This window comes from Panthera onca, chromosome D2 (assembly GCF_046562875.1).
Source record: "Panthera onca isolate mPanOnc1 chromosome D2, mPanOnc1 haplotype 2, whole genome shotgun sequence".
Lineage (NCBI taxonomy): Eukaryota > Metazoa > Chordata > Mammalia > Carnivora > Felidae > Panthera > Panthera onca.
The window spans coordinates 4932925-4946674 of record NC_138349.1 but is presented as its reverse complement, the minus strand read 5'-3'; the positions used below and the strand labels follow the sequence as shown (position 1 = coordinate 4946674).

Sequence of the window (13750 nt, the reverse complement as noted above, 5' to 3'; positions counted from 1 at the left end):
ATATGACATATTTATATTATACTATATAATGTGTCTTTAATCCAATAGTTTAATTTAATATATTATTAGAATATATAAGAAGTAATACATATTTTATTATAGGTTACATAACATATTAATGTAACAATTATGTTGTATGTTGTATATGCTGTTCCATATATGTGATTGCAACATTAATATATTAATATATAATTAATTTGATATTTATAACAGTTACTCTTTAATAACGATGTATGAGCACTAAACAGGTGCTTCTCATGCTCACTTGCCCCCCATGACCCGGTGAAGCAGATACTATTATTCACAGGGAGAATGAGGCTCAGAGAGGTTTGCTAACTTAGGCAAAAGAACAGAGGAAGGAAATGGGTTCCAAGACAGGACCGCCTACCTCCAGGGTCCACACTCCTAAATGCTAATTTCCTTGCCACTTAAGCAACATCTGGGCTCCTGCAGCCTTTGTGGAATGAGCATTCGTGGCTCCTGCTCTGAGTCGGGAAAGAACAGTGAGAGGCAGTCTGAGCCTCAGCAGGATCTGGAAAACCACTCAGGCCTTCCTCATTTCTGGAATGGCAGCAAACTTCTCTGTGTGGCCCCTCAACAGACCAGACAATGACGCCAGAGAAACTGTGCCCTTCCCCTGGGTGTTTCAGATCATTTCCACCTGCATCTCAGGCGAGGAGCCAGGAGCCCAGCCCCCTCTATCTGCCTGCGTGTGCTGCTGTGCAATGCAACACTGAACCAAAGTGGTCAGGAATTAGGGGACCTTGATCAAGCTTGAGAAATAAAATGACAAGAAATTGAAAATAAAATGATTTTGTGATGTTTCCTCAATGCAGGACATAGCCAGAATTACATCGGGGAGCAGCAAGGAGGGAGTGGAAAAGCCCTACTAGTCAAGAGCATCTTAAGCTCTATTCTAGTCTATTACGTGCATATTACTGTAAACATTTCATAGGAAAAAGATGACTTCAATGCTCACACAAGTGGCAAGTTGGAGTTGTAAACAGCAGGTCTCATTTATACAGACCTGATCATTCACACCTGAAGCTTGGATAGGGACTCTGCCCAGCCAAGGTCACACAGCGGGAAGGGAACAAACCAGACAGAAACTCCAGTCCACTGACTCCCAGGCACTTCCTGCCCCCACACGAAGCTGGATGCCCTTAGCTTCATAGTCAGTGTAACTTTACATTCATTCCAAATACATTATTCTTTAAAAACAAAAATCAACAGAATATTCATGGTGTTTAATTTCAACAAGTCTTTCTCTTAAATAAAATTTCTGTACCTATTATAACGTCCTGTGTATTTACTAGAATGTTTTTTTTAAAATTTCAATAGAATTATCATTAAAATTGGCATTATAATTTTTAATTCAAATTTTAAAAATGTAAAAGAAAACTTTATGATAAAACCAACTTAACCACTTTGTAAGACATCTTTCTAAAGGAAAGATTATATCCTTAAAATTTCCATTCAAAAATATATTTATTGATGGCTATGGATTCTGAATATTTCTTTCCTCTTAACTATTTCACTACTTTCTAACAAGGAAATAATGGAAATTAAGCTACCTATTATATGACATAAATGAGAGGTTTTTCTTAACAAACGGGTCTACTTGAGGAAATAGACTGTGACTTCCCACTAGATGGCATTACAGCCACATAATTAAGGACAGGACGGCTCCCAAGAGGACTGATCAACACACAAAGCCACCATGTGGTTACAAAGAGGGTGACTTCATTCTTACCTCAGCTGATTGCAGTTTGCTGTCTATTTATTGGCTACAATGAAGACAAGGCATACTCATTACAAAAGAAAAAAAAATGTTATGAAAAAAATAAAACAGACTAGTGAAGAGAAAAGTATACACCCTTACTTGCCACCCTAAGAACAATAATTGATCCGTCTTGTGCCAGGAAATATGCAAAGTGCTTTACGTGCTTGATTTCATTTTGCCCCAGTGGAGCAGGGAGGGCCTGGGACCCAGTTACTACTGCTTTGAAGATAAGGAAACTGAGGATCGAAGTTAACTCATTCAGGCTCACACAGTAACTGGGCAAGACCAAGATTCAAGCCTGAGTCAATGTGACACTTCGGGCTGGCCCGTCAAACTCAGCCTGATTGCCAAAGCCAACCACTGTTGACATCGTCCTGCTTCGTGTCTACAAGTATACGCCTGTCTACAGAGATACAAGGCAAAAGTGTTGCCATAAAACCTAGAACATGCTTATGTGATCCCAGTGGTTGCCATAACTTTTAACATTCAAGTAACCCTATGCAAATTCTATGGCACCTACTTACTACATATATGCATGAAAGGAAATAAATATCGCACAGTTAAGTTACCAAGTGTGTTTTCCAGCTTCGTGCCTCTCAGTATATTCAAGGCTTTAAACACACGTGGAATGAAATGAGAGGAATCTATCTGCCAAAACGGCAACAGACCACACGGAGGAAAGAGACATTTCAAGTGACTTTATAACATACTCCCTTGACTGTACTTCATGAACGAGATATATTTTAAGGATAAAAAAAGAGCTCCAAAGAAACCTTAAATCTCATTCAGTAGTTGTTCTATTAGTAATTATGGTGGTATAGTTGTTCGAAACCATAGAAGTACACTGTGAAATAAAGCAAGAAGTAACTATGTTGATATTATCAGGAATCAGATTTCCAGTGTAAGAGAAATGAGACACAGGTATAGAGTAACAGCTTTAAAAAAAACCCCTGTAAGTTAAATTCAAAGAAGAAGTATATTAGTTTGTGATTTTTTAAAAATATATTTCTTGGGGCGTCTGGGTGGCTCAGTCGGTTAAGCGTCCGACTTCGGCTCAGGTCACGATCTCGCGGTCCGTGAGTTCGAGCCCCGCATTGGGCTCTGGGCTGATGGCTCAGAGCCTGGAGCCTGCTTCCGATTCTGTGTCTCCCTCTCTCTCTGCCCCTCCCCTGTTCATGCTCTGTCTCTCTCTGTCTCAAAAATAAATAAAAATAAAAATAAAACCTTAAAAAAATAAAATAAAAATATATTTCTTAGCTCTGTCCACTGAAATTTCTAGAAATAATGTTATCCTTTCCCCAAGAAGCCATTCTACTCCCTATATTTAGGATTCTTACACTATTGCCTCTAAAAGAGTACCAGTGGATCCACAGGAGAAATAGATGATTCAAGATCTGGGTCAGGGAATGTACCAAATGATCCTGGGACATCTTGTGTCAGAAAGAAAGGAAACGTTCAAAGACTAGCAGGGCCATGTCAAAAGGACACAGTGGCCAGTTCAAAGGAACTCCCAATGTTCCAGTTTGGGGACAGTACAAGCATCACAAAAATAATTAGAATTTATGAAAACATTAAGTACGTAAAAATTCCTGACTCCATGGTGGTACTCCAAAAAAGAGAAACCCAACAAAACTTGTTGTTTCCAATTAGGATGACTGCTTCCCTGACACCTGACTCTTAAAACTGATCAATACAGAGAAAGAATCACATTTTCGTTTTTGCCTTTTAAATAGGAACTATAGTTCGGGGAAACCACATAAGTCCAGTTGATGACAGAGAGCTCTATTTTACAGAAAAATGACAGGTAGCTAATGTCAGTGGAGTGACCAAATTAGAAAATTTCCAGGTTGCAACACCCAATGGCGTCATTGATTCAGGCAGTGACCACCAATGGAAAATAGGACCCGCAGCAATTCTCACCTAGGGATCCTTTTACCGGGGGAACTGGATTTTTTTCTTGTACTGGAGCATCACTCCATGGGTTAGTTCTTAACTTCCTTTACAATGGGGAGCTCGAGCTGTCACTTCCTTAACCCAGTGATCAAAATCAGTCAGTGATAGGGGACCAACCTGGCATCGTGTGCCTGTGGACATGACGGGGTAAAACGACTTAAACAGAATCTATACCAACCTTGAAACTTAACTTCCAGCATAGATGAAATGGAGGGGATATGTTATTACTGGAGGAAACAATCAGACAAATCCAGATTGGAGGACCTCCCACAAATCAACTGGACTGCTCTTTTTAAAGAGTCGGTACCTTTAAATAAAAGCTTTGGGGAAGGGAGGCACGAGGTAGGGACTGTTCTAGAATAAAAGAAACTGAAGGCACATCACGAATACATGAGAGCTCTCATATGTACACATTCTGATTTGAAAAGGAAAAGGCTAATGAGTTATTTAGGAAACAATGGGGAAATTTCAGTATGAAGTGTTTATTAGACAATATTATGGGATTACTGCCGATTTATTAGCTGTGATTATGATATGGTGTGTTGGAGACTGTCTTCTTTTGAAGACGGATGCTGACATGTTTAAGAGTAAAGAATCAAAAGGTTTATCATCTACATCTAAAGGCTTCAACAAAAAAATACCCACGTACACAGAGGTGAAGCAAAGAGCAGTAATTTACAAACTTTAATTCAACATTCTTGTCTGGAATAAAAGTTCAAGTATACAACATGTTAGAGTTTTAAAATCCGTCAGATGTAACTTATTTATTATATTTCAGTATAGCCAGGTCTTTCTTTAATAATTGGAAACGAGGGTCTATCTGGAGAAAAAATGTCATGACTATAAAACCTTTCTTCAGTTACCTATCAAGAATATAGAGAACATAGTTGAGTGTATTTAACTTTTGGAGAGAGACAAATGCTAGCCTCAAGATTCATTCCCTAGAACAGCGGATGATCGATTCATTGAGAGCGAGAGAATACCAACAGACAGTATAAAGCAACCGATCACTACTTAATGCTAACATGATTTACACACATGATGTCGTGTAGTCTCCACAGGAACTCATGATATGGGTACTAGTGACTCCCCTCTGCAGATGAAGAAACTGAGGCTTGCGGCGGGGGGTGGGGGCGGCTAGCAGTCTACCTGTTCAGGTTCTTGGGACTACGGCCAACACTCCGATCCCGGTCTATCTGTAGCTGAAGTTCTCACCGTCTACATAATTTGCCTGAAAAAAAGTTTGGGCAATCTGCACAGCCCTAATGTCGCTTTAATCTTTTCAGCTAATAATTTCAGGTATGAACCACCACAGGGCCGTGATGACACAGGTTATGTATTAATTGGGAAACCTAATAAGTCAAAGCACATCCAGCTGGGGCAAAAAGGAACTCAGAAGGAGAATCACTGACCGAAGGTCTGTAGCTGGAGGCCAAGGTTGGGTTGACTTCCCGCCAGGGCTCCTGGCCACAGTGGCCCCTGGCCTGACCCCTTCTAGTGTGAGAAACTGGAAATCCACACGTAATTCCAGAACTTGGGGCATTCTTTGGAAGACAAGGACGACAAAAGTCAAGGACAGCTTTTGTGGTTGCCGTAAATGATCCATTCAAAGACCCCAAAGTCCCTGGAGTTCTCTCCAATTTCAAATGTTTTAAAAAGTTAAGTAGACACCTCCAACCAAGTGCTGTCCTACAAACCAGCCTTGAACAAAAGTGGATGTGCCTTGCTCGGAGTCCCATACAAGGGATGGTGAGAAGTAAGGGCACAGGTGCATGGCCTTGCCCTGGGGAGGCCCAGGCCCTGTGAGAAGCGGGGGTCCTCCTTCTCACTGCAAAGGGGAGTCACTGAATTAGAATGACAGGGTCTTGTTTGTCTTTGCTTCTGTCTCAAGTTTTCTCTTGCGTGTGACAAATTGCCATAACTTAGCAGCTTAAACAATAGGTCGGGTGTAGGCTGGTGTTCTGCTGAGGCTTAACTCAAGGTGTTGGCTACTGTGTCTGGAGCCTCGGACCTCTTCCCAGGTCATTCCCGTCACAGACAGAACTCAGTTCCTTGCAGTTATAGGACTAAAGTCCCTGCTTCCTGGATGGCTTCAGCCTGGGGCCCCTCTCAGCTGCTAGAGGCTGCTTCCAATGCTCACGCGTGAAAGGGGATCAATTCAGTTTGGGACACGCTGAGTTAGAGAAGAGGACATCCAAAGGGCTGACCAAAACGGCAGAATCTTCAGTGAATTCAGGAGTTCTCAATTGGGGGTGATTTGGCCCCACAGGGGACAGTTGGCAATGTTATAAGACATATCTGGTTGTTCCAACAGAGGGGAGACTGCCACCATCCAGGAGCAAGACATTAGGGGTGCCGCTAAGCATTCTACGGTGCACAGGCCAGCAAAGAATTATCCCGGCCATTGTTAGTAGTGCTGAGTCTGAGAAACCATACATTACTGGCTGGTACTTAAACCCCCAGAGTGAGGAGACGAGTGGTCCTAAAACAGAGCTCTAATAGGAGGGCAGGCTAACCCAGGGCCTGAGAGAAAGCTGGGAAATGGGAGAGGCAACCCAGAGAACAGAGTCGAAAGCAGGTAGAGAAAGGGGGGTCGGCTCTGGAAAACCTCAAGAGCTGCTGAGGGTCAAGCAAGGAGGAGTAAAAGTAATCACCTGATTCAGGGAGACAGAGGCCGCTGGAAACTGTGCCTGGGCTGAGTGAGCCGTGTGTCCTCCAGCCTGGAGGACTGAGCAGCCAGCAGAGGCAAGGGAGAAGCCAAGAGAGGGAACAGCATCTGGAGAAGACAGAAGACACTTGTCAGCACGGAGAGGACCAAGGTCTGTAACGCGCTGGTGGAGGAGGGGAGGGGAGTGACCACAGGGGGAGGGCTCGGGGAAAAGAGTGAGCACAAGAACTGGGGAGCACAGCACCTCTCACTCGGGGCCCTGCCAGGGGCACCTCCCTAAATGGTCCACTTCAGGTGGTCCTCGTGCCCCACCTGGCCCCAGTCCTGCTAGGAGAGAGATCGCTGTGACAAAGAGGGACACCTTTCCCGCTGTGGCCAGAAGGAAGGGAGACAGGTGTGTTTAGCTGCAGGGGGGCTCGGAAGTTTTGTGGAGGAATGTTGGGGAGATGGATCCTCGAAGTAGGCAGTGGGGTCACTTTTGAGAATAAAAGGGAAAAGGGGCCAGGGGGTTGAGGAAGGGGTCTAGGTCTGTCAGTCAGGAATCCCGGGCAGGGCCAAGGGCTCAGGGGGAGCTGGGTACTCGGAAAATGAAGACTTTTCCTTCTTATTTCAATTCCCATGAGGGGTTTTGGTTTGTTCATTTTTTTTCCTCTTGGAAAAATTCTCATCAGATTTCCATCCAAGTCTGGCTCAAGTGTTAAAACATTTCTTCCCCCAAATGACTGTATTCTATCTACTGATACTCATTTTATGAGGCCAATCTGTCGAAAGATGCGGAAACTATTACAGTCAATAGAGATGGAATGTAACATTGGGCTCAGAAAGCAAAGAACAGTGATTAAAATGGGGGCATTGCTGTGCACATTGCAATGATTTTTCTAAAGCGAAATTGAGAGAAATTACATGAAGGTTCATCTGATCTCCTTAGAAGTCCTGAAACTCACAAGCATTAAAGAATTACAATATTAACAGAAACAGAGGCTATTAAAATTAAAGGGGATTTGTTAAGAGCTATCATCTTTTTTCTTATTCCTTTTCATTGTAAGAGATGAGCCACGATGTTCTTTAAAATTCAGTATCTCCGATTTTATTATCACAGTAATGCAGTTAACTGCGATAAAATTAATGCTTCCTCCCAAATCACAAGCCTCCACCAAGATAAATGTCTTCTACATTCAGAGCCTTGGCCAATCCAATCCCTCCCTTTCCCTCTTCCCTCCCTCCCCCCCCCCCCAGACTCTTCCAGACTCTTCTACAGAAGCTAAACATCTAAAGGGAAGGACCGACCATAGGTCCCATGGATGCAGGCTGTACCCCCACATGGTTGCGGTTCTGATCCGGACGCTCTTTCTCCATTACCCCCATAGTTTGGGTCAAGACCGAGCTGTGTGGCCTCTGTGATGCCCCAGCCTCATGACACACGGTTTCTGGAAAGCTGTCTCCTAACCAGTAGCCATTGCAAAATGTCAGGTGTGGAAACCTGCTTAGACTCTCAGCCAACTAAGTGTTGTTAAGGAGGGCAGGAAGGGTGTGTGCGCGCTGAGACCCAGTTTGCTCCATGATGAACACATCTGAGTCGCACTTTAGAAGATACTCGCTGATGGAAAGACTTCTTTTTTCTTTAAGCTGCAGCTTGCCGCATCTATGGAGAGCAGTCCAGGTTTAAAATTGGGAGGACGAACTGAAAAACGCTAAGCTTAGAGGCAGATGGTTCTGGCTGCTGGTTTTTGTTTTTGTTTTTGTTTTTAGTTTATTTATTTTTCACACACACACACACACAGAGAGAGAGAGAGAGAGAGAGAGAGAAACAGAGCCTGAGTGGGGGAGGGGCAGAGAGAGGGAGACACAGAATTCAAAGCAGGCTCCAGGCTCTGAGCTGTCAGCACAGAGCCCCATTCGGGGCTCGAACCCACGGACCATGAGATCGTGACCTGAGCCAAAGTCGGACGCTCGACGGACCTAGCCACCCAGGCGCCCCTCTGGCTGCTGTTTGTGATGGAAGCAAGAAAAGCAGGTGGTGTTTTCCATCCTGAGTACTCCCATCCCCCCTCAGCTGTCCCTGCAGCTATGAGGGGGCCGTGGACCCCCACAACCTGTACTCCTTTAACAACAATTAGAAATCTTTGGGGAAGGCGGAGAAGGGCAGGCGGGTACATACTGGCTAGGGAGCCCACCTCAGTGAACCAGCTCCAGCTTCTTCCCTGTCACTGGTTGAGAGACCAGAGTCCCCGGCTTCTACCTTCTAGAAGCCTTAACAACCCCTTGAACCGCCTTTAGGTCACCCATCACTTAAAGGGCAGTTACTTTTAAGTTGGAGAAGCCTCTGTGGCAATAGAGGGACTCTCTCTTCTGCCGTTTGTTAAAACCTTACGTGAATTGGTTGTTTTACATAAAATTTGCAATTACAACCTGAGAGGCCTAAGGCCACACCGACCGTAAATGGCTGACTCAAACTGGGACCCTTAGTTCCAAAGTCCAGATCTTTTCCTCCATCCATCCTCAGCCCCAATCCCCTGCCCTCCCCTCTCCTCCCCCTCCCCACCACCAAAAAAAAAGGAAAGGAGACAGGCGGTAGGATTGAAACTTTGGTCTGCTAAATGAATTTCAGTGTATCTGCTTTGATGATCCACAGACCCCGGATGGAACTCATCTCAAAGATGGGCTCTAACGTGGCAGGTGCCGAATTTCCTGGCGACGGGGCCCACCCACTATGCCCGAACCTTCATCACCGGACGGGAACGTTCGCTTCTCCAAGCGCCGGCAAGGAGTGGAACTCGAGTCCCGGAGGCCTCCGCTCTTTCCCAAACACCCCGCCCTATGGGGCCTGGCGCCCCGGGGAGCCCGGAGAGCTGGTGGGGAACTGGGAGGCCGGGAGCCAGGCAGCACCGGGAGCCGGGAGGAGCCGGAGTTGGGGCAGACTCAGCCGGGGAGACTGGCGAGTTTAGGGGTGCGGAGGGAGCTGCACGGGTTTGTGATGTTGGGCGCACACAGACGTCCCCGTCTTTTCCGAGTCCCAAGAAAGCCAGTGGAGGGTTTTGCTAACCACTCACCCTGTCTGTGCCCGAGGCCACTTGCGGGAACAAGCGGCGGGGGCGGCGGGGCGGGGGGGGGGGGGGGACTTCCTAGGCAGCTGGGGCGTCCGGATCTTCCAGTGTTTCAACTCTTACCGCGGTCTGGTTCGCCTCTGCGCGTTTTTCGCGCGGGGACTCCGTAGGACTCCAGTGCCACTGTCCTGGCCCAGCCAACCCTGGCCTTGGGCCCTCGCGTCTTTCACCGCGGTGACTTTCCTCGTGGTCCCAGCCCCTAGACATCCGTGGGCTCTATCAAGACTCCTGGCCCAGCACAGCGGCCCTCTGCTCCCTGGGGCCCCAACGACACAGGGGCCTGGATGAGGAGATTCTGCAGGGCAGGGTGCCCCGTGGTCGAGCAAGGATGCCGCGCGTTCGACTGGGGGCCTGCGAGAGACGTGGGGTCTGGCAAGGGGCCAGGGCAACCGGGACTGAGGGGACCTAGAGGCCAGATGAGGCGGGGATAGGTGAGATCCCTGGGGACTCTGGTCCGGGGCTCGGGTGGTACTAAGTCGGGGGCACTAAGTCGCGTCAGGACCAGGGAGGGGCTGAAAGCTGACCCCGGGGCGGGGACCGCCCGGGGGTGCCACTCTTCCGACGCTGTCGGGGGGAAGGGAGGGGGCTCGCCACGCACACTCACCCGGGAGTGCCCCCCCCCCCCCCGACGGCATTTAAAGGGCGGAGGGCGGGGCCCCGCGGGCCGCACCGGGGAGCGGCGGGCAGCCAAGCTGGATGGGGCGCCCATGAGCTTCGGCGCCGAGCTTCCCGGCCAGGCCCGGGAACGGCCGGACATGGCCTCGTACCGCGACGGCTCGGGTGCGTGTCCCGTCCCGCACAGCCAGGCCGGGGCCACCGCGCACCCCGTGGCCTACGCGCGCGCCGATCTGGGCGCGGGGGCGGGGGCCCAGTGCCCGTGGCTGAACGCACCGGCTCTCAGCCCCGCGCCCTACACCGCCGGCCCCCGGCCCGCGCCCCCCTACGCGGCCCCCGGCCCGCTCCTCGGCGCCCCGGGCGGCCTGGCGGGCGCAGACCTCGCGTGGCTGAGCCTCTCGGGCCAGCAGGAGCTGCTGAGGCTGGTGCGGCCGCCCTACTCGTACTCGGCGCTCATCGCCATGGCCATCCAGAGCGCGCCGCTGCGGAAGCTGACGCTCAGCCAGATCTACCAGTACGTGGCCGGCAACTTCCCCTTCTACAAGCGCAGCAAGGCAGGCTGGCAGAACTCCATCCGCCACAACCTGTCGCTCAACGACTGCTTCAAGAAGGTGCCCCGCGAGGAGGACGACCCAGGTAAAAAAAAAAAAAAAAAAAAAAAGAAAGAAAGAAAGAAAGAAAAGGCGCGCCCCATCGTCCCGTCCAGGACTCCGCGGATGCCGGCCGCCCGGCCGCTGGCACTTAAGACCAGCGTGGCTGGGGGCAACCCAGTCCCTCCCGCACCGCACAGCTAGGGGAACTGAGGCGGGAGGAAGGGGAGGAGGGCAGCCTCCTAGACGACCCCGGAACCCGCAGACCCTGGCTTCGGGTCTACTGCTCTGTGCGTCTTGAAAGCTCTGTGCGCTCCTGCGAAGGAAGAACCGGGAAAGCCGGTCAGCTGGGCCAGCCTTGGAGTTAGTCCTCTGGGCTCCAGTGTCCTTTGCTGTGAGATGGGGAAGACCGTGCGTACCCCAAGAACTGGAAAGACAAATGGCATGCCAATCCGGGAAGTGCTGGACACGACATCGGGGCCGGGCTCCACTGGAGGAGCGACAGCCCCCGTCCAGGTGGCTCTGCTCCCCATGTCTTCTCCCTGGCCTCGAACTTAAAGGGGCTCCGTATTTCTTGGTTGTCGCCCTTCCCAGGCCTTTCTGGGATGTCCACGTTCTTCCCAGTCCGACTGTGGAGGCCGTCGTGGGGGGGGGGGTGGGGGTGGGAATGATGGAGGGACCGGTGGGGGTGATCTTTTTGAAGTTGACCTCCATTCCTCAAGCGCACACCATGGTCCCCCCAACCCCGTATTTTCCGAGCTGAGCCCTCTCTTCTTGCGCAGGTAAGGGCAATTACTGGACCCTGGACCCAAACTGCGAGAAGATGTTCGACAACGGCAACTTCCGACGGAAGAGGAAGAGGAGAGGAGAGGTGAGCGCCGCCGCAGCCTCGGGAGCCGGGAGTCCCGGAGGAGCCACGGCGCCGGAGCTGGAGGCCCTGGGCGCCGCCTCCCCGGACCTGCAGGCCCCGCCGTCCCCGCCCGCGCCCGAGGCGGCCACCTGCCTGTCCGGTTTCGCCTCGGCCATGGGCGCCCTGGCTGGCGGCCTCGGTACCTTCCCCGCGGGCCTGGCGGGGGACTTCTCAGTCGGGAGACCGACGACGGTCGCCGCCCACGGGCCCCGGGCCCCAGGCCCCGCACCCGGCTTCGGTGCCGGACGTCAGACCCCCGCCTTCCGCGTGGACCCCTTCGTCTACCGTCGGGAGGGGACCGAAGTGTAGGGGGGCCGGGACGTCCCCAGTGCTGTGCGGACGTGCGGAGGTCAAGCCCGGTTCCCGCCTGCTTGGCGCCGCAGAGTCAGCGCCCCAGAGAGAGCGCAGAGCCCCCGGAGCCGCCGAGAACAGACCGAGGCGAGCGCGCGTCATCCCCTCCCCCGCCCCGGTGGCCCCGCTGTCCTGCCTCACCCGGCGACCGTTCAGATGGGGCAAATGGGCCGCTCCCTGCTCCCCCTGTTCTTCCAGCTGCTCTGGACCTCGGACCTGTGCTCTCTGGCATCCGCCTTAAAGGGGCGACAGGCTGGCGCTCGGCTCCAGCTTTTAGGAGGGGAGCCTGGCCCGCTCCAAAAAGCCTTCTAGGTGCTTGCGGGAGGGTGGCCCGCGTTCTATCCGCGGCCCATTTCCTCCTCTTCCGGCCCAGCCTGGTCCACCTGGTGGCGCAGGGCCTTCCTTCCTTTTAGGGAAGCGGGCAGGGGGGTTGTGGCGGCCCCGTGGGGCCAGGTAGCTTGTCTTCACCGTCACCAGCACTGTGGCAGCGAGGGGAAGGGAATCCCGACTGGGACGCGGGTAGGAGGGACTTTCTAGTGGCTGCAGCTGTGGGTGATGGCAGGGGAGAGAGCTGCAGGCGGCCAGGGGACTCCAGCGCCTTTCCCTGATGGTGCCTGGCCGTCACCGACCCTGTCCTGGGACCGGGAGCCTCAGGGGACCGCAGGAGCAGTGCCTAGCACCCCAGAGTCACAGGATGGGCTCCAGTTTACTCCCCCACCCCACTCCCACCGGCTCACTCTTGCTTCTTATCCCCCAGTTTGGGCCCAAGCTGCCCCCTGCATGCAGAGGGAAGGGACAGCCTCCCATGTATAAGTGAGCCCACTCTCCCACCTGCTATTTACCCAGAGGGTTCTCTTGAGAGCCTACAGCCATTGAGAGGAGAACTTTTGGCCTCATACCAAACTTGGCCTGGGGCGCCAATCATTCCGGCACCTCCAGGCACCGTGGGTGCTTGCCAGGTGCACCCCCTTTCCCTGAGCCCAGGTGGTTGGAGGAAAACAGGGAGAGAGGAGTTACCTTGGGAGGAGGGTAGCAGATTAGTGAGCCAGACAACCCCCCCTCCTGGCTGGCAGACTGAATTCAGAATCCATCTGGCCCCTGGATGCTGCAGAGAGGCCAGAGATTGGGGACATGGATACAACAAACCAAGAGTTGGGGTGAATTTGGACCCTGGGTCACGTCTCCCTGAGCCTTCCTGGTGGCAGACACAGACTTGCTAAGGTCTCAGCATCGCGGGACATCTCGCCGCGGGCTGTAAGAAGGTAAGCAGCACCGACGCCAGATCTCTTTTGGAGAAACACTCCCCAAACGTAATAGACTTAAGACCAGAAAAGAGAAAGAAAATCCTTACCTTATAAATTGGAGAATTTTATCTCAAGCCTATTTTAATAAACTAAGATGCTAAAAACAAACACCAGTATATGTAACTTGAATGTTGTATATGCTGTTTTCTACATTAGAAGAGTTCTACTACTGTTCCCAGCTAACCCCACCAGAGACTCCGAGTTTGCAGGAAACTTAGAAAGAATTAACAAAAAAAGTTTGACCGGGTGCCGGGGTGGTTCAGGTGGTTGAGCATCTGACTTCGACTCAGGTCATGATCTCGCGGTTCGTGAGTTCGAGCCCCGCATCGGGCTCTGCGCTGACAGCTCAGAACCTGGAGCCTGCTTCGGATTCTGTGTCTCCCTCTCCCTCTGCCCCTCCCCCGCTTGTACTCTGTCTGTCTGTCTGTCTCTCTCAAAAATAAATAAACATTAAAAAGAAAAACAATTAAAA

General features: G+C 51.0%; 1 protein-coding gene across 1 annotated transcript; it reads left to right on the top strand.

Annotated features, from left to right (window-relative positions):
- The first annotated feature begins 10215 nt into the window (after window positions 1-10215).
- On the top strand, window positions 10216-11932 carry FOXI2 (forkhead box I2). The gene is made up of 2 exons (XM_060641040.2): window positions 10216-10759; window positions 11496-11932. The coding sequence occupies exons 1-2, from the start codon at window positions 10216-10218 to the stop codon at window positions 11930-11932; spliced, it is 981 nt and encodes a 326-aa protein (XP_060497023.1).
- The last annotated feature ends 1818 nt before the right edge of the window (window positions 11933-13750 follow it).